Raw genomic sequence first — 21,855 nt, 5'->3', positions numbered from 1 at the left:
GCATTGTCAATTATGCTACCTGGACTTCTGTCTGACTCTTTGTTTCCAGAAAATTTAATTTTAGATATAACCATTCACAATTATTCAATGGTGCTGACTGGGGACGACTCCTACACCCACAGCCTATAATCACTCACTATGGCATTCAGCGGAGGGTTATATCTAAAATTAAATATGTCTGTAAGCAAAGAGTCAGACAGAAGTCCAGGTAGCATAATTGAAAACACATCCACACAGTAAGTGGGAGTTGCGGGTTCAAGTCCCACCGAGCTGATTCTTTTCTTCCAGAATATTCTAACTTATTTAATATGTATTAATTAAATTATAATTATTAAATTTAATAAGACATGGCATCTAATACCTACCTCTAATACCAAATTATTTAGAATTTAATTATCAATAGTAACAGTAAAGTAGCCCAATTCCTTGTAGAGAAAGAATCAATTTGAAACATTAATGAATCTTTTCTTGAAATCAAGCTAGCAATATATGAAATATAGAAATATGTTTATACATTATTCAAATTTCAAAAAATTATTTGAATAATAAATCGCATCTAGAAACAGATCAATAAATATTAAAAGAAGTGATTTCATGTCAAGGAAAAGAGCAATAAAAATCACAACCAATATTACAAACTATACAGATGATTATGAATTTCATATTGATACTGCTAATATTAATCAAGAACACAATGAATTGCACACATAATGAACTTAAAAATAATCTTATCAATTTAGAACAATATGTACAAAGAACTGAAAAAAGAGTCAAATGATCAACTAATATCCCCATATATTGAAAAGATTTCCCAAAAACTGAACTAATATATGTCACATTTGGAAAGATGTTTAACTCAAAGTGAAATGTTGCCATTCACTTTTATATTCACACAGCCATTCTAACGGGACTTTTTGTATACATTCCAACATTAATAAATAAAATTTGCTTAAAAACTTAATAGCCAATATCAATTTTAGAACTATATTGTTAAAAAATCAGTCTCTATTTAGCCAATATACCATACTTAGCAATATAAATACAGTGATTGATTGGTTAGTCAAATATTTATTTTTTTAAGTACACACATGCAAAATAAGCATTAAGAAGAATATTAAACAGAATAGTATTTCAAACAACAATTATTATTATACATTGTCACAATAGCAGGCTAAAATTTTAAATCATATTTTAATTTTTGTCTATTGACCTTAAAAAGTAATTGATTATGGTAATCCTATCAATGGCATCAAAATTTTGCCACTTGTGTTAATCAGCCTTTACAGTCAAGTGTTCAATTTATAAACTATTTCTCTATATAATCTATCTTCTTTAAGTGCTTATCCCGTGCACGGGACCCTTTGTATATCTTGTCCTTATGTTTAGCAATTATTGCCCAGCAATGGCGCACTTGTAATCTTCATCCTTCCTCTTTTTCCTTCCGTCTTCTCCCCCTCCCTTTCTCCTATTCTCCCCCTACTTTCCTTCCTTCCTTCTCTGGCTATGCCTTTCGGTGCAGTTTGGATCTATCAACTATCTATAATCTATCTTCTGTTACATCTTAAACATTTGCACCGCAAGAATTTTTTAATATGAGTGATTTAAAACTTCAAACTTTGTAGATCCAACTCATCAAAGTACCCAAACTTGGCTCTAAAAGTCTTTTAACTATCACTTCAACTCAATACTAGATCTAAAATCGCACTTTCAGAATATTTTATGAGCAACTGACAACTGTTCATTGTGATATATACTCATTTTCTATAACATGATTCCATTCATCACCATCGTCATTGTCATCTACAGAAGTACAAGATGATCATAAGTACCTCTATCCAACATTGTCTGGAAGTATACATAGCAGTCAAAACTCAACTAAATATTATATGCCGATGTTTTAGACATGTGGAAGAGATTCCCACAAGGAAAAAATTTAGTTTCAAAACTCATTGCTACAAAGTATTGTGGCACTAAGCAGTAAAAAAAACCTTGGTGCAATTTCTTAGTGCCATAATTCTCAAAGTGTACTCACAGCATTAGCATTATTCTCATTAAAGAGCATCACAAGAAAGGCATGCTCAGAGTTTTGACTATAACCGGTAATTACCAGTTATAGTCAAGACTCTGAGCATATGCGCATTATGCATATGCTAAATATTTTTTGGCAACTTGCAATTCTACAAGTCCCTTAGTGGTGAGTTCTGGAACTAAATTTTTTCCCCACAAAAAAATGTCTTCCCTATGTCAAGAAATATTAGCAGACTGCTCTTGACAAAAATGAATTATTGACCAGAAAGTTCATATATCTAAATTCAGCATTTGCATAGTAATTTTTATTGCGAATCTTCAAATTCAGTAAATCCTGACACCATATTATTAGAAATAAAATTATTATTTTTTATTTATATATGAGGAATATTCAGACTATCAGAACACCATCAACAGTAGATATATTTTAAAAATAAAACAGATATTACAAACTTATTTAAATATCTTACAAATCAAATAATATTTAAATTGTTTATTTCAAAAAAAAAAAATAGTATTTACATTTAAATTTTTAAAATTAAAAGTAATATCATTAAAAGTAACAAATCAACATAACACCTTCCTTACACTTTCCACCAACTGTAAGAGAGGTATTGTAATAACCGTCAAGCTTATACAGTGGAACCTTGCTTAACGAGCATAATTCATTCCAGAATCTTACTCATAATGCAAAACACTAGTTAAGCAAAACAATTTTTCGCATATAAATTAATGTAAAATACGATAATGCGTTCCATGCCGAAAAAAAAAACTCAAATATTTTATGCATAACGTTTATTCAAAGACAATTATACAATATACATTGTTAAGGAGTGTGAATCATGTTCGTCTTTTCTTCTAGCACGGGATGAACCAACCTGGAATGCAAATTCGATTTGCAAAAAACAAAAAAAAATCACAGATATGTCTGATAAACATGCCAAATGATATGTCAAATTCTTGGGCTATGTAAAGGCTATAATTAAATATTAGAAATTAAATAACTTACCTAGGCAGTTATGCTGCCATCTCGTATTAAATTTAATAATTGTAAATAATTAATTTTTAATTTACTGTATTTACTCGCACATAAGACGAGGTTTTTATTCATTTTTTACTGTTTCAAAACCTAGATTGTCCTATACGCACGAGCGAAAGATTCTTTTTGTTTTTGCAATAATTTCTGTGAACCGCGTATACTTCATGCTGTCAAATCTAATTTTCTTTATTTTGATCTCTAAAGTCACCTCGTCCTATACACAAGATCATCTTATACCCGAGTAAATACAGTAGATATTTCTAAAATTTAAGTTGAATTGGTTATTAAATTAAATACAAGATGGCAGCATAACTGTCTACCTCTAGTCAAATTAATTAATTTCTAAAATTTAATTATAGCCTTTACATAGCCCGCCCAAGAACTTGGCATATCGTTTGACATGCTTATTACATAACGGGCCATGGTTGTTGATGTTTATGAGTAATATGTGTGAACACAAGTTTGGAAAAATGTTTGATCACAAGCGACACTAAGATGCTAGCGGAATGAGTGCTATACACAAACTGATGAAGCATGCACACAATCCGGGATTCCCCCTCTCCCCATTATTCCTTATGCGAAACATCATTCGTTAAGCGAGTCTTTTTTTTTCAATTTTGTTTTGCTCATTATGTGAAATACTCATTATGCAAGGTGCTCGTTAAGCAAGGTTCCACTGTATATACTGGAAGAGGAGATTGGACCGGAGGTCCAGGTAGCGTAATTGGCAATGCATCTATGCCATACCATGCAACTCATCCTATTTCGAAACATATATACAAAGAAGCACTGACAAATATATATAAAATGATATTCTAATGCCATAGTTCTCAATCTTTTTGAAGTTGGGGAACACTAAACTGTGACATTATTTTCTGCAGAACACTTACAATACATCAGCTTTAAAGCAGGGGTGGCAAACCTTTTTACATCAAGAGCACACTCGGTCTAGTATATGATGTCATTGGCATTTGCTGTTTACATTCCCATACAAAAATTATTTTACATTGTATTGATTTTTCTTTTGCAACAATTTTTAATTGTATATTTGATTTTTTTGCAGAACACTTGAAGTGACTTCATGGAACACCTGTGTTCTGCAAACCATGGACTGAGAACCACAGCCCTAATGCAACAACAGTCTGATCTTCAAAAGGAGCACTACATTATTCTCACTCCTCAGGAACACCAAAGACCACTTGTTCTGACATTTGCTGGGGCTATATTCCATTCCTCTCATGGACTGTAGATCCAACAAAGAATTGGAATATATGGGAGCCACTAGCTGAGAAGTCATCACCCACTTAAAGGAGCACTGAATGACAATTCACTTATACACACCGGGGTGAAACCATTTAATCCTCTTGCAAACCTTGTAACCGGTGCTGTCAAAGTTCGTGCGTGAACGTTTTCGGCCCCTCACTAAGTCCTTCTTCAAGCTATATTTTCTTTTTTTGACCGTTACATCGAAGAATATCCTCTTTCCAGATAAAAATTTGAATTGTCTAATTCCGAATCTATCGAAACCGCATGCCATCAACATTCAAAATTTTTTTACATAATATGATCACGTGCTTATCTTTGTGATGTAAACTATCTAAATGCAATCCGATTGCATCTTTTATCCATGCGACTTCCCTGTAAGGGTCTCTTTAATTGTTTTGCCTCCATTACTTCGAATCGCTGTCTTGAATTAGTGCCTGCCATGCTAATGATAACTTCATCTCGTCCTTCGAATTGATTGGTTGGGTGTACTTGAAGGCTTTACAAATCTCCACTTGCTCTAACCATCGAAGGTGGTCCGTGTGCCGTGTGGTGATGAGGAGTTTAGCACTCATGAAGTCCGCTGTGATTTCCGGATCTGAGGCGTAAACTGCAAGTGCGGTGCTGTTTCTGTTATTTCTAATGTCTTGCTGATGTTCCTTCCACCTAACTTCTACCGATCGCTTCGTGGCGCCAATGTACATTAAATCTCTGTCTTTGACAGCACCAGTTACAAGGTTTGCAAGAGGATTAAATGAGCACTGAATGTATGTAGAACCTCAATTCCATTGCATTATTGTCTTATGCCTTAGATCTCAACATTGAGGTCCATCTTGACCAGGCCAGAATTCTGTTGAACATCCAACAGAGCACAACTTTGATAACTAGAGCTTATGGGAATATACAAGATGACTGATATCCTTGATTCTATACCTCTTTTTTCTCCAAAATATACAATTTTAGAGAAAAAAGAGATATAGAATAAAGGATATCAGTGTGTCAACCTAGGACCTATGGTGATGATTGTCCTTTAAATATAACCACATTGTTATTGTTCATATAAAGATGATGATATTTTCCCAACAGTGTGGAAAATATTATTCCATCGCACTTAAACCTTGATATTTCTGTAACTTTTATGGTAGAATCATCACCACCAATCAGCTACATATTTAAACCTGTTTGTTCCGAAACACGCGATTCTATTTTCAAACATTAGACTGACAATACTGTTCACGATGGAAGGAAGCATTTGTTATTCTGAAGTGAGTGTTCTTATTGCTGGGTTTAGGTTATTAAACTTTGGATGCTGCCAGTGTATTAAATAACCATACCATGAAAACCTTAAAATACAGTTATACTTTTTAATTTTCTAACGTTTTTGGTTGTTTTTATCAATCTTTTCAAGATAAGAAAAGGTTGATAAAAATGAACAAAAACATCAGATGATTAAGAAGTATCACTGCTTTTTAAGGTGTTTTTGTGGTTTGGTTATTTAGGTTATTGAGTTAGTTATCTTATTAATTTTTGATATAGGTACATATAGTAACACAATACAGTAGGCAGAAGGAAGCGAACGGGCAAAACATAAATATAAATTATATATAATATACTGTTTAATTTTATTTTTTAATTCTTCCCAAATTGGAGGTTAACATTCCATGTGCATGGCCTTGCTAAATACTACTTAGCATTCTGACTATATAGAATTTTGAGGTATAAATTATAATGAATAAAAAAAAGCACTTGAATAAGCTTGAAAATTTTTTTGAAGAAATTGAGCTCTAGATTTTAAATATAAAAACAAATTGTGACAACATCCTAAGCAGATATTCCAGAGTAACATTAAATAGATATACAATTATATTTTTAATTGTGCAAATTCATTATAATGCAGCACTTAACCAAATAGTTATTTTTGTAACAAAACAGATAATAAATAACTTGCTAATTGGAAAAAAAAATTTAATTTTAGTTATAATTTTAAAATTTAATCATGCACATTTAGCTTAATTTTTCTCATTATCATATAAATGATAAATAATGCCTTCAAAATAAATATAAATTTAAAATTAAATCAGAAATAGCTAATTAAATTGTTTAATATAAATTTACGTGATAATCTTATCTAAAATGTTGAGATCAATACAATTCTATTAGAAAAATACCAACTTTACACTGTTACTTATATGTTTCTTAAGACAGAAGTAAATAATTGAAACATTGTATTAGATACCACTAATTTAAACAATACAACAGAATATGTAAAATTTATATTTGCACTGTGTAAAACTTTTTTAATAATTAAAACATTTAAATTCAAAATTCTAGTAATAAATTACTATTAACTTAGTTCAGATAATCCAGAAAGGAAAAAGCTACTGGAATTTTGAAGCCTTTAACTGAAAAAAACATTATCTGGAGTGAAATTACCATTTAAAATAAATTACAATTCTGAATGAAATGGTTGGAATCTTATGAGAGCTATAAACCATATCCATAAGAACAAAAAAGTCAAAAAAACCATACTTGGTCATGTGACCCTTCATGACATACAGTTCCCTGAAATCAGCCTACCTCTAGGTTGTACACAATTTGGAGTCGCATCGCTCCACTAAGACTATTGTGTTTAACTATTTAGTCCATGCAACTATGCCCGCTTTGAGTAGCCCACTTGACTGTTCATGGAGTATTTGATGTTATACAGTTTTAGGGAGGTATAGGGGCTCATCCCCACCTCTCTCTATAACTTTATAACAGTGCCCATGTGGGGGCTCACCACCATACAGGCACTGAGGTGCTTGCTATCGCTTGTACCGAAGTGCACAACTACACATGGAGCATTGATCAGGGTACACTATAACTCGCCTCGACCAACGTGGAGCATGAAGAATAGAAAGTAGTACCAATACATGGTAAAAACAGATTTTTGGAGGCAAATATCTCACAAGTACATGTATGGTTCCTTTGACTTTTTTGTTTGTACAGGGGAGGTCAACAATTCCCCTAATTCAAATTTCACATCTTATCCTTGTAAATTTATTTTTCTTTAATTATGTATTCTAAGTTACATTCAAGTGCATATATGCTCATAATACTAACAAATATTATTTGAGGGTAACTATTATTTCTATTATTTGCAATTTAGGTGCAATTATTAATGAAATAAATGTAGTAACTTTTTCATCATCATTTACAAGTATGAGATTTGTCCTATTCTGGTTCAAACTCAAGTGGTCCTGCTCTCTGCACTTTCTATGTCGTCTTAAATACAATTTGGTAGAACTACGAAAAATTTATTTGGCAGTGACAATGCCAAATAAAATCTGCAGTTTTCAGTTTACGATAAGCCTTATCTTCTTCCAATAGACAGTACACTTACTATTAAAGGGGGCTTCTATAACTTTTTTATTTTGCAGGTACAATGTTCATTAGCATAAATACAGTATATTTTACTTATACATACATCTATCCTATGATTTAAATCATTTTTTATAGAATTTTAAAAAATAACCGATTCCTATGATACATTAGGTACATACTTTATAGCAAAGAACAGAAAGCAAAAAAGAACACAAATCGTAAATGTAAATCTAAGTCAGAAACAAAGTTTAGAGCACTTTCAGTCACAATTATGAAGTCACTCTGTCGTCACGGATAAGATCTTATTGGACAATCTTCCAAAATATGACGTATAGTCATTCTTTCAGATCCACAATCACACTGTGGGGATGTGACTTTTCCCCACCTAAAAAGACTTTCCCTACCTATCCCACATTTTGTCTGAATTGTATTTAACACACTCCAAAGATTTCTGGATAATTCAAAACCGGGTGGTCGCTTTGTGATACAAGGAAGTTGTCGACCATCTACCAAAGAGACATCAGCTCAAAGCCTTTTCCAAGATTCAATAAGGGTGAAATTGCTGGAATGCAAGGACTTAGCTCTTAAGAGAGGGGAGTGTCTCAATTTAAATCGATTTATGCCGAGGTCATCGATATCCCGACGAATCGGAAATTGTGGACTGCACAATATTTTCCCATATTCCCTGAGCAGAGCATCATTCCTTCGGATATGACGCTCTAACTAGATGTGTAGCCATACACATTTAGTTAGAGCGTCAGAAAGATATGTCAGAAATTTTGCTATAAATCAGTTTATAGCAAAATTTCTGACATATCTTAAGAATAAGTCATATTTCCTGAAATTTTTAAAAGCAACAAATGAAATCATAAGGTATATTTGTTGATTATACGTGCCTTCTAATTCGTTAGAAGACACATGTAATCAAAAAATATAACTATAAAATAACAATAATGAATGAATTAATTAGTCTTAATTTATTAATTAGTAATTAACAATTAATTAATAACATTGTAAACAATTAACATTTTACATAAAAGTATTATTTATGTTTGCAGCGTCGTTAATTAATTAATTAATTAAAATTAATCGTTATAAAGCTTATGGTATTACAAAACTTTCGGTATCGTTTAAGCAACACATTTTAACAATTTGCCTCTCGAATTAAAACAGTAGCACCGCAAAATCTTCGAACGCAACATCCTCGAGCGATAATCCGCGGCGACGCTCGCTTTCGCATAATTGTTACACCAAATAAATTTCGATTTTAAAAAATTTATTATTTATATGTACGCACGACAATAAAAAAAACTAATTATAAAATTAAATTTTTAATCATTTATTTTAAATTTTAATCAATATCATCAGTGACTTTGTTAATTAGATTGTAAGGTTAATTAATGTTCATAATTGAAATGAATTTGATAGAATATAAAATCTGTAAATAGTAATGTTCATGGAATGTAAAATGTTATCACAGATTTTAAATCCATACATATATATATATATATATATAATTTTTTTTTTTAATACTTTGTTGATAGATCTGCTTTTTATTGCATTTTATAAAGATAAAAATATTCTCTCGTCGTTATAAAATATCAGTTGATTAGATTAAATGTTTAATATATTTGACAGAATATTTAATAAGTAAATTTAAAATTGAAAATCGAGTCAAACAAATCGATCATCTCGATATGTTCACATCCGACAAACACAAAAGGATCGTCGACAAAGCCTAAAGGCTGTAATGGCACAAGGACATGATACATTACCTATTTTCTCTTGCTTGATTTTCGACATCTTCCTAAATTCTTTTTGCATTAGTTACTTCGTTGACGTATTATGGCTTATATGCCATTTAATTAAAGGTCTCTTTCTTCGCTAATTCGGATCAACCGCGATCCCAAATGAAGGAAGACGATCGATTGAAACGCCCTCTGCATCTATAGAAACGTTCGTCTTTTTCCCGATTTTTTTTTATTTTTTATGTTTTTGAATATGGCTTCGTTTTTTGAATTTTATTATAAGATTTATTAATTTTATTGAATGTTTTAGATGGATTCGATTATTTTAAATCGATTCTGTAAACTTTATGACATTATTTGAATTTTTAGTTCGTAGAAATATATTACGTAATTTTATTTTTAATATCCCGTGTCTCGTATTTTGTGAAATATTTACGATGTTCTTTCTGTTTTTAGTACTATAATTGATTTATTGAATTTTTAAATGTCTCATTAATTTGGTATTTAGATTATGAAGAAACTATACTGTATTTATATTATTATTATATTCATATTAAAAAGTGGAGTAGAATGATGGAATAAGGGCGCGATCTGACAATAGAGGAATGCCTCGCGGGAAATTTCCTCGAATGGGAATTTTGCCCCTATTTAGGTTTTAGACACATGAATAAAACTTGAAATAGTGAAAATCTCGACCACACCACAACGGTAACATCAACAGAAACTTCCCTGAAAAACTCCACGTGGTCAGTCCATTGGTTAAGCGCAAACTCGCGATCTTAGAGCAGTGTTCGGTGTTTTACAAGGAAGTTGTCGACTGTCCACCGGAGAGACATCAGCCCAAAGCCTTTTCCAAAATTCAATAAGGTTAAAATTGCTGGAATGTTAGGACTTAGCTCTTAAGAGAGGGTGAGGCTTGATTTAAGTCGATTTATGCTGAGGTCATCAATATCCTGATGAACTGCACAATATTTTCCCATAATCTCTGAGCAGAGCGTCATCCCTTCGAAGATGGTCATAGTGAGTTTTTCATTAGAAAGAATTCTTTAACTACAGAAAATTATCATCTAAGTTTTCGTTTATAATTTTTTAGAAAATTAGTGCTATATTCCATCTGTCGAAGATGGGAAATAATCGTATATAAAAGTAGAAGGGCGGTTAGCCGAGGCGTTAAAGGCATCAGCATATCGCTCTAATGGACACGAATTAATTCGAGTCCGGATCAGGAATGTCACAAAATTTGCAGAGGTAATACAGTCAATTTTATTTTTATATCTACATAAAATTTAAAAAACAAAGCTGAATCAGCCACAATATCCAAAATATTTTAGCGCTTTTATATAAATACAAAAACATAAATTTTCTTAATAACTAACAATTGCATATAATTTACCCTACTTTTAGCAGATTTTGAGTATTTTCCAGTATTTTTTGCGTAATTGTTTAATTTCTGATAAAAGGAATGTCTGTCTACTTTTATCTCAGGATTAATGGAAAGTAACAAGGCATTCAAAAATCACTATAATTTTTGTAATAGTAATGCAATCATAATAGAATATGCAAGTTCAGTACATCACTCAATAGAATTTTATAATTCCTGCATTGGTGGTGTGGGCAGTGACCCAGAGAGGCTTCACATGCAGTGGCAAAAAAGATTGCCGACCGCTTATCTGTTCAGCAGAGAACTCAGATTGCCGCACGGTAAGAGATCTGAAAATCAGTGGTTTCTGTGCAGATGTGGTGGCGTATGGTGAAGGGTCGTCATGCTACAATCCGACCGGAAACAATCAAGAATTGACATTCGAAGCTAAAATGATCACAAATTCAGTCGCCGAAGCCGTCACTGATCACAGAGAAGTAGCCGTCTACCCACGTTACGATCTGAGGTAAACGTGTCATTGGTGGATGATGCCGGTACCTATATTGAATTTTAAGGTATGCAACCGTATTTTCATTTAATGAGGTACAAATCAAATAGTTTCCTTCAATTTTGTCTTAGAAGTATAGAAATTATAGAGATTTATCAATGCCTAGTTACTTTCCACCCACCCTGTAGTATTTGGTATTTATAAGCAAACGTACCGATGAATTTTTTGTATGAAATATTGCTATACATTTTTGTATTTCATACTTTTATTTGCTACTTTTATAATCTATCTATCGTACTCTATACCCTAATTAATTAAACGTATTCAGCAATTTATAATGTTTTTTTAAAATTATACTTGCTCATTGTAATGTATTAATATTACCCCCTTTTTCGCATTCTCGACTTTTTCACACTTAAAGAGCTCAAAAATGTAAAAACAAAACCCTTACGAAATTCTATATACAGTTGAACGTGTCTATCTGCGGGAACGAGAAGAAAAAATCGAGACAGGTTTCAGATAAAGAGGTTCCTGCATATGAAACAGTAATGGGTTTGATTGGAAGTACGGTATTTTATTAATGCAATATTAAGTATAGTACAATACATACTTGTCCTATACGGTATTTGGTATTGTATTAATAGAATACCAAATATAGTAAATACCAAATAAAATAAAATGCAGTGAAAAAATAAATTCCGAGATAAAGAGATTTTCGAGATAAACATGTTTGAGATAGACAGGTTCAACTGTACAATACATATACAGCATACAGTGAAAACTGCTTAAGCGACCACCTGCATTCGACGAGAACCTGTCAAAACGGGCAAAAATTTCTGGCACGGAATAGTTTATACATAGAATCTTCGTATAAGTTACCCGTATTAACCGACCACCCGTGTAACGCGACCGCGGGCATCGATTTTTAGTCCGAAACAGTATACAACAACTGTAATAAGCGACCACTTCTGCGAATATATCTGGTCTAAACTCTTGTTCGAACCCACCTCGGACACATCTCCCACCCTTGAAATTAGGCGCAAGGTGTTAATGAATTAAGTCTAGCAACAAAGGAAATTCATTTCTGTTTGTTCGAAATTGTCCGGAAAACGAAAGAAATGCGAAGTGCTGTCGTTAGAAGATCGGGTTAAAGTTATCTGAGAAAGTGAAAATGGTTTATCCCAACGGCAATTAGCAGCGAGGTTTAACTGTGGGAAAACAACATTTATTTTACCATAGACCTACAGTATTTTCCTCAGGGGTATAAAATATGGTACACGATACAATTAATCGGCTGATCTTATCGTTTGATAAAATCTATTTTATTTTTTTGAAGCTCATATACAGTACATGTGCGATAAATAGTTTCTGTATCAACCTACCTTATTTTCACGACATTTTTAGAAAAATAATATCCAAGTAATTTTCGCACGCAAAATATTCAAAGAAAAAAATAATAATAATAAACGCGTTAAACAAATATCAAGCAATGGGATCGGTTATTGTATATTTAATTGAAAAGAGTTAATTTTAGAAAACTCGTTTATTTTTAAGAAATTTTACAATTTTTTAGAGATTATTGTTTTTTTAAAATAATAAACGCATTAACGCAGAAATCAGTTTTACAGGCAAACTTCCTATTTCTATTCCGCCATTGTCATTGGACAATTGCAGAAAGTAATGAAATCGTATTATGAGAAAAAATAATAAAATCGTTTTATTAATTAATAATTTTTCTTATTGTACTTAAGAAAATATTAAATATTTAAAAAAATACAGTATTTTTAAAGTTAAAATAAGATTAAACTAACGAAACCAAAACCAAAGTGATGGAGAGATACGACGCGCTTGTATATCGATGACGTAATACACGTAACTGAGGAGCGAACGAAAAGAACCGAGTTGAATTAATTAAGTCGGAAAAAATGAAAGTGTGCATTATAATCGAGAAAATGCGAGTATTGTATTGATCTTTAAAATATTGGTATTAAACTGTCTTATAAAATCACCACGACTCTGTAAATCGCGTTATCCGATAAGAATAAAATACAATACCAATATAACTCTATCGTTGAAAAAATTCGCTTATTTTTGCTCACTTCGAGTTTTGCTCAGTAGAAATGGCTAAAAAGTGCGGGCGAATACGTACGGAAATACGGTATTACAGCACCACCTGTCTAAAAGACCACTTTTTGAAGGAACCGTGGGTGGTCGCTATAGACAGGTTTCACTGTGTGGCTGTCCGCCATTTTATAGAGAGGTTTCATGTCGACATCACGAGTGACGTCATGAGCATGCGCAATTGTCCAGCGCCATCTTTGTGACTCTTTGTGACTTGTTTACGTTTTGTGTGTTCACGTGCGCTTTAACTGGAGTTCTTGTGTTGTTTTTTTTCGTCGCGAATATCACTATGGTGATTTGTTGTGTAATTGGGTGTAATGCTAGTTCACTCAAGAACAAAGGAACATCATTTTTTAAAATTCCCGGCATTATTTGTCATCAAGGATCCCAAACTGAGGAGCTTTCACGACGAAGGCAAACTGCATGGCTCTCGAGAATTAACCGGAAAAATTTCGTTACGAATAAAGTGAATATCAATACAAGAGTTTGTCAGAAACATTTCATTTCAATATTTACGTTAATAAACACTAAGTTATATTTTAAAACCTAAAAGAGTTTACTGATTTGCTTATATTAATTTAGTTAGGTATAGTGCATTTATAAACGAATAACTAATGTAATTTCAGGCTTTAGCTAGTGCAAACTTATAAACATTACACGTTAAAACTAAAAGCAAGTAGGCTTATTATATGCTAGTTTCAACTAGAAAATAAAGGTACTGAACAATTTGAATTAAAAAATTTCCACAGCTGTTTTTAATTAGACTTTTACTTTCAGACAAAAATTCTTAGTTAAGAAATACGTAAAAACACGAGTTTAAACAAACAAAAGAAAACATATCTTTCCAAGCAATATTACTTCGCTGTTATTCATTACTTTTACTTTTATATCAGGAGAAACCCAGCCACTTGTTAAATAGTTATGGGCCTCTAAAGATTTATAAGCTTTCATTTGTGACAGGGTGTAGAAATTTGTTGTCAAAACCAAATAGTTTATAATGTCACCAAATTCTACTTTCGGCCACAACTCTTGATCTACGACGAAGTCTGATAAACTGGCTTCGTATGGATCGCCTTGACATAACGAAATTTTCTCTTTGTATAGAGCTGCATCTCGTCCTGTTAGACTGCTAGAATAGCCCGCAAGAAAAGAATCTTTTTTAACTTAATCCATGATAATAGAACTGAAGTATTTTTGTACGTTTAAACTAAAAAAAGACGTCGAATAACAGACCACGTGCAAGCTAAGCGAGCGAAAACTACCACAAAAATGGCGAATGGGCGGAGCAAACGTGTGTTTTATCACGTGACATGCGACCTTGAAACCTCTCTTTCCGCTCTTAACCCTTCCCGTCACCTGACAGGAACGGCTTTTCTCGTGGGTCCTGATTGGTGGTTTTCACAAAAGGGACAGGAGGGGGTCTTGCCCGAATAAACGGTGAGTCAGAGGGATAAGAATAACGGACACTTTTGGACCGGACACCCAGAAGGAAGGTCGAGAGACTCCTTGGGTACGTGCGTGAAATGAAGACCAACAGATAGAGCCCAGATAGAAAGTGTGGGACAGAATCGAGAACTAATTGAGAGGTCCGTTCCTGTGAAGTCTCAAGAAACACCTCGGTGCATATCGAGTATCCACCGCATAGTATAAAACCCGATGCTAACGGATTGGGCATCCACCGTAATTGACCTCCCAGATCAGGACCTCTTTCGTCTAACTACCGGTAGCATCTCCTATTACTCTCTTCATCTTTCTATTTCTTAGTTATAGTGATAGGTTAAGTTTAGTTGTAAGTAGTTATAGGTAGTTAATTACAATCGTATCGTGTATAACATAAATTGTAAAATTCTGAACGAGAGCAGAGAGTATATATATCCGCGAAAATTCGTCTCTGTGACGGGCATCAGTAACCTGTTAATAAAATAATTCTGTAAATAAATATTTTTGTTCCTCGTGGATTGTTCATATCATTTGTCTTTTACATTCCACTTATCACAACTGTATACCGTATGCAGTGCGTGCGTGGGTGTGTTTATGTGCGTAGACATCTATTTTGCACTATATCTCAAGAATGGATGAATCAAACATTTTGAAATGTTGCAGTTATTTCTCTACATAGGAGTCATTGATGTAATTACATTTTGGTAGTTAAAAATCAAGAGAGTGGGAAGATAGAGAGGTCACGTATCACATCTCGAGTGGAATCGGACTTAAATAGTGACAGGTCAAATAAGACATTAGTATTAAATGTTTAAAAATTAATTTAAAAAATATAAAATTTCGTTTTAAGTTGAAATTTTTGCCACCATTTTAAAAAATTCCCATAAATCATTGCAAATCGTCTTCCATTTCCCGCAAAGCGTGTAGACACGTAGCGCGGCGATTGCGTCGCTCTATGAATCATCAGATAAAGGCGATAGAATTATGGTAAATGGAGAGCCATCACGAATGCTATCAGATCAAACAGGCTATCAATGCGCAGGTGTTACGGTTACGATGCGTAAACATATTTCATAAAGTAACTGTCCAGAGGTTGACGTTCCATACATTCTCGTACCGATTTCGCACTTCTCGTGAAACACGAGACATGGATGCTTGCGTCTGGGAATTCAGCTACTACAGCTTCCAAGCTCATTCGCAGTCAACTGAAGTTTTTCTGACCAATCACAGCACGAAATTTAAAATTTTGGGACGGTTTAGTTTTTAAATTCAAGTTTGAAATATTGTATTTACGATTAAATCGAGCAAAATCACTTGGAAACTGTTGATAACGTATCAGAAATTCGATTCGTCGAGAATTTAAATTTCTAAGTTGGTTATCTTTGGGCCGATTAACTCTTTAAATATAAAACTCTGTAGTAAATTATGTTATAAAACTATAAATATATATTGTATTGAAATAAAATCTTCCATAAATAACGTAACGCCACGTAACGCCGTTGCACATATCACTCCAAAATTATGTAACGCACATTCCCTCGTAGCACCAGTGGCGTAGCGTGGGTGTCAGCCGCCCGGGGCGGAGAAAAATTTCGCCGTCTCCTTATTTAGGTATTATTATTATTTATTGTGAAATTTTGCCGCCCCCTTAAAGTGCCGCCCCTGCCGCCCCACCACGCTACGCCACTGCGTAGCACTAAGAAATAATACAGGACGTTACATTATTAACTAGGCCTACATATGTGTGACGTAACAAAGCGGCGACATAAACGGTACGTGGAAATTCGGAAATTAAAATGCCATTAAAATGTTGACTGTAAAGTTATGAAAAAAATAAAAATAATTTCTACAGATTCTAAAGTTCTGTAATTACAATTTGATATAAAACAACATAAGTCTTGAAGACTTGGCGTCCGTTTGATTGGTTGGGATATTGCGCATTTGGGATACGTAAATTTGACGTCATTCTCTAGAATTTTTCATTATAATACTGAAGTAATGACATCAGATTTACGTATAAAAGTGCGTATAACATTCCAACCAATCGAACAGATGGATAAGTAGTTTATGATTTAATAAATGTGTTTGAATAAATAAAATATTTTATATTTTTGAATAAATTAGTATAAAGTCTTTCATAAAATATAAATATAAATTTATTACGTTTTATAATAAAGGTCTTATTTATATTTATTGGGGAGTAATATATATATTTTCTCAGTGAAGATTGTTTACAATTACAAATAGAATTTATAATAAAAAATCCAATTATATTTTTAATAGAAAATATTACAAAATGATGAAATTATAAGCAAATAAAATTTTTAAAATGTAAAAAATAAACCTCTAAACAACGGCAAGTGATAAAAACATTTAAAAATGGCCGTTGTTTAAAGGTTAAAAAAACGATTACATTAAGCAATATATTAGATTATAAGCGCCATTAAGTTTTAATTAATTTCAGAATAATAATAATAATAATAATTTAAATAACTTCTAAATGATTTTTAATTATTTTATTTGATTAACCAAATTAAGTAATTTAATAAAATTAATGATAATTAAATCAAATGGGATGGAGTGAGATGCCAAATCATTTTTTCTCACCACTATTTTACATATAAAAAAAAAATTAATTTAATATATTTTAAATAATTTTATAATTAATAAATATAATTTAAATTTTTAATAATTAAAGAATTTAATAAAGAAAATTATATTTTAAAAGACCTCATTAAAGTATGTTAAGGCGAGTTGCCTATAGCGTAATGGTAAACATGGGGGAAGCGAACAGGCATCATCGTAATAGAGATTAAACTCGTTTAAACGAAGAAAAAACCGTTGAAATTTATTAAAAAGACGAATTATTTGAAGAAATGACATTAATTTCTGTTTAAAAATCCATTTTTATGCCATAAAAACGCTTTTAACGGGCTAACAGAAACACTCGTAGAGCTCAATCGGACGGAGGAAGTGTGCTCCTACATCCGACTTCTTTGACATTTTAAAGTTACAAAACGAAGACGTAAGCAAAAGAATTTTGATTGACTCGAAAGATTTTGAGACGGAGATTATATAAAACCTCAAAATCTGTGGAAATAATTAAAATTATTAAATAAAATTAGCGATTAATTCCGACGCGTCGTAACCACCTGAGCGACGTCGCCATTTATAAAACGGATTTTATTAGAGATAATCGATATTGTCGACGTTCTTTCGATGTTTTTAGGTAGAGGGCATTAGGTATTTGATTTCGGAATTGATCTTTTTACAATATTTTAAGGATTTAATTAATAAATCGGTCTTTAAAAGTCAAACAGAAGCACAAGTCGATAGTTAAAAACGCACTGGATGCGTTCGGACAATGTTTTTAGCTCTCCCGGAAGTCCGCCACGAAGCTATATAAGCGTCGAACGTCGCTCAGCGGGAGTCATTCGCCGAATCGAGTCGATAGTGACGTGTGTAATTGGAAAGATGTCCGAGACCGTAGCGATGGAAACTGCCGCTTCTCCCAAGAAAAAAGCCGCCCGGCAGAGGTCAAAGAGCAAACCCAACCACCCGAAAATATCCCAGATGGTCAACACGGCCATCGTGGATCTGAAAGATCGCGGAGGTTCCTCCCTGCAGGCCATCAAGAAGTACATCGCTTCGAATTACAAGGTGGACGTAGAGAAACTGGCACCGTTCATACGCAAACACCTGAAGATGGCCGTGGTGGACGGTTCCCTCATCCAGACTAAAGGAAAGGGAGCCAGCGGTTCCTTTAAAGTGGGCGCTTCCGGGAAGAAGACCGAGAACAAATCCGTTCAGAAAGTGGCACCCAAGAAACCCTCGACCAAATCGAAACCCAAGGCCGCCAATAAGGCTAAGAAAGTCGCCGTTAAACCCAAGCCGAAAGCCGCTTCTAAAACCAAAAAGGTCACCAAAGTCAAGGTCAAGAAAAGTCCCGCCAAAGCTAAGGCTCCTCGACCCAAAAAAGCCATGAAAAAGGGAAGCCAATCGTCCAAAAAAGCACCCAAACAGTCGAAAGTCGCTTCTAAACAGTGAATTTTATTATTTTTTTTTTAAATTCGTGAGTAGAACTTATTCGAATTCGTTTTAGAACTTAGTTCCTCTTTAAAGAAAAAGAAAAATCGTAATCGTTTGTGACGTCACGCATTTGTAAATATTCATATTTTGTGTTTTTTTCTTTTTTTAATGTATAAAAACATTCGAACGTTTTGTAAATAATAATAAACACCTTTTTTAACTGTTTTATGTAATATTTACTCGTATTCACGCAAATATTCAATTGTGTGGCGTAAAAAATGCTTTTAGACTCAATTATAAACACATTTTAAATGTCAGACGTAGTTAAAATGTGTGTAAATCACTAGAAAATGACATTAATTTATTTAAGATTTTCGTGGTTTTTTTTGTAGTCGTAAAATCTTTGTTGTTATACGGGTCGTGACCTTGTGTTTTTTGACCTTTACTCGACGGTGAGAAATTTATAGAAATATACGGAAAATTTTATATAATGTGCGTAAAGAATACGCAGAATGATTATAAAATAATTGAAAGTGGGATAAATAAAGCGTAACCTTTTAAAAATGATCGAGTTGTGTCGTGTCACTTGATCAATGTGGATAATGTTTCTTTTTCTATGTAAGTTATTGTTAGTACGACTTCGTCCGTCCTCTTTGAAGCTTAATAACTACCGTGCTTTTTGTCGAAAATTTCTGAAATTTTGCAGGGAGGTTTATATATTAGGGAGATCGACGCTATTAAATTTTGGCGGTTAAAGATCGACGGGGTGGAGAGATAAAGGGGTTGGTGTGTCGTATCTCCGGTGGGATCGGACTTAAATAAGATTTTAGTCGTTATTAGCATTTACAATTTTCTTTTTATTTATAAAATTCCAAGGCCTCCGAGTGACGAATATGATCTATTTGAAAGGCCTGTCGAATTAATCTGGTGTTCCGGAAGTCCGCCCGAACTTCCGGGTCGGTAGTATGCCCGTTGTTTGTACGGTCGGATTGATGTTCACGTATCCTTTTTCGAGTCGAACGTATGGTTGAGCCAATATAAATGAAGTCTTTTAGGAACCTATCGTCCCTGAGGGGAATGGAGTAAACCCCTGGGACTCTGCTAAGATCTATTTTATCTTTTGCGTTGCGTAGCAGCTTGTAAATTGTTCCGGGTCTCCTGTACGCGATCTCTGTGCCATTCCGGTTTGCAATCTCCCTGTATAAGAAGTTCGAATGTTGATGAACTAGACGACTGTGCGCTATAGCCTGTAATGGGCTGCTGGCTATTGTTAGACGTAGACCGGGCGTTAGAAACGCTGCGTGGGGAAAGTTGGTTGGCGTAGGCGCGGGCCAAACTGCCAACCATGCCTCTTTTGTAGCCGTGTTCAACAGCTATATTTTCTATACGTTGAAACTCTAGCAGGGTGTCGTGCCTGTTAGTGTAAGAGTAAAGGCCCGTCTGGTTAGGGTCCGGAAGGCTGCGATTTTATACGAAAAGGGGGTCAGACGAGTTTGCAGGGATAAATAGTGGAACGTGGACCGGTTTGTAATAAACGCTCATTTCTATTTTGCCCCTAATGAGATGCATGTTGACATGTAAGAAATGAGCGTTAGAGTTACTAAATTGACGGTAAGACCGTACGTGTTGTTATTCATGCACGATAAAAACTCGTCGACATTTGTTTTAGTCTTCCAAAAGATAAACAGGTCATCAACATATCTTTTGTAAACAACGATGCCCGGTAAAAATTGGGTAATACCCTGTCTTCTAACTGTGGCTCTATCAACTCGCAAAGATCCCCTGATAGGAGACTGTCCATGGGTACGCCCGTTTTTGTAAGTAAGTGGTATTAAACTGAACAACCGAGGTATAGCACGAGGTGTGCAAGCTCTAAAATCTGCTTACGTTGCTGATGTGATCCCTTCTCGCTAAGGTCTCTAAGTGAGCAGAAGGTTGCAGACGACTCGAAGGGAAAAGGGATACGAAATCAAAAACCGTGATGTGGAGGCAGTGCCGTCTTTAGAACGTAAGGGGCCCTGGGCTAGAAGAATGTTGGGGGACCCCATGAAGAAACAGAATCAATACTAGATTACAGACCTAGAGGTCGCTGGTGCAGCTAGCACGGGCGAGACCGGTTACGGATATCGTGCTATCACCCTTTTAACATATCCCAGAAAATCTGACCTTTTTTTTAGCCAGTGAGATTTTTCACCCTGTACTCAACACTTCACACTAAGTGTTGGAGGAGTAATTTCAATCGTATTATTAATGGTTTCTTCATTTCAAGTAACCTATTTGTTTTCTTTGTAACTTTATTACTTTCGGATTCAGCGGCCCATACGACCTCGGGGCCCTGGGCCCGGGCCCCGAAGGCCCTCCCCTAAAGACGGCACTGTGTGGAGGATCGCTACCTACCTAACTTGCCGTAAAATATCAATCAAATCAGTGGACTTGTTGATAGAAAACACGTAACCTTTCAAACGGTCAGAGGCGATGTTGTGAATAGCCTTCTCGAGTAGCCTCGTTGGGGACCTAGCTTTATCAAGAACCGGTCTAAGTGAAGGGGTCGGTTTATGCGTTTTGGCAAACGCAAACAACCTCGGAGTGTCCGGAGAGGTAACCACCGCACTGTTTAACCTCCATTTCTTGGCCGAGGAAGTGTGTGTGAACCTTGATACCCGAGAGTGTAGCTTGTTTACGTAGTTGCCATCGACAGGTTCACAGTCCGTGTCAATGATGTACTACTGCATGAGTGATCTGTAGGAATCTTCCTATAATAGAACGAGGGACTTTATCCGCTTTCAGGACTATGATGTGCTTCTCTGCAAGTCATTTCTTGGTTTTTTGTATGAGACGCCAAAAATCGTTATTACGGGCTTTATTGATGGAACAAATTTTGAAGGCGGCTTTCCGTCTGCAGTATTCTTTGTCGGTGCTGCTCAAGCCACCAATGAGCCTTTCGATGTCGGGCATC

At 34.2% G+C, this 21,855-nt stretch overlaps 2 protein-coding genes across 2 annotated transcripts in view; one reads left to right on the top strand and one right to left on the bottom strand.

Annotated features, from left to right (window-relative positions):
• mip40 (Myb-interacting protein 40) overlaps positions 1-9,646 on the bottom strand; it is a 49,955-nt gene extending 40,309 nt beyond the window's left edge. Inside the window, exon 1 of the mRNA XM_067264381.1 lies at positions 9,469-9,646. Within this exon, the coding sequence (XP_067120482.1) occupies positions 9,469-9,517 (49 nt within the window). The 5' untranslated portion in view covers positions 9,518-9,646. The remainder of the gene's footprint in view (positions 1-9,468) is intronic.
• Positions 9,647-18,312: 8,666 nt separating this feature from the next.
• LOC136969742 (histone H1-III-like) lies at positions 18,313-19,123 on the top strand. Its single transcript, XM_067264021.1, has one exon. The coding sequence runs from the start codon at positions 18,345-18,347 to the stop codon at positions 18,915-18,917; it is 573 nt and encodes a 190-aa protein (XP_067120122.1). The 5' UTR covers positions 18,313-18,344; the 3' UTR covers positions 18,918-19,123.
• The last annotated feature ends 2,732 nt before the right edge of the window (positions 19,124-21,855 follow it).

Source organism: Centruroides vittatus, unplaced genomic scaffold (assembly GCF_030686945.1).
Source record: "Centruroides vittatus isolate TY-2023 unplaced genomic scaffold, ASM3068694v2 contig_1042, whole genome shotgun sequence".
In the NCBI taxonomy this organism is placed as follows: Eukaryota; Metazoa; Arthropoda; class Arachnida; order Scorpiones; family Buthidae; genus Centruroides; species Centruroides vittatus.
Note: the sequence above shows the minus strand (reverse complement) of the source record. Positions and strands in the feature narration are given on the sequence as shown.

Bases quoted from the DNA above. Each gene is read 5' to 3' on its own strand.
- LOC136969742 (XM_067264021.1), top strand. From the start codon at position 18,345: ATGTCCGAGACCGTAGCGATGGAAACTGCCGCTTCTCCCAAGAAAAAA.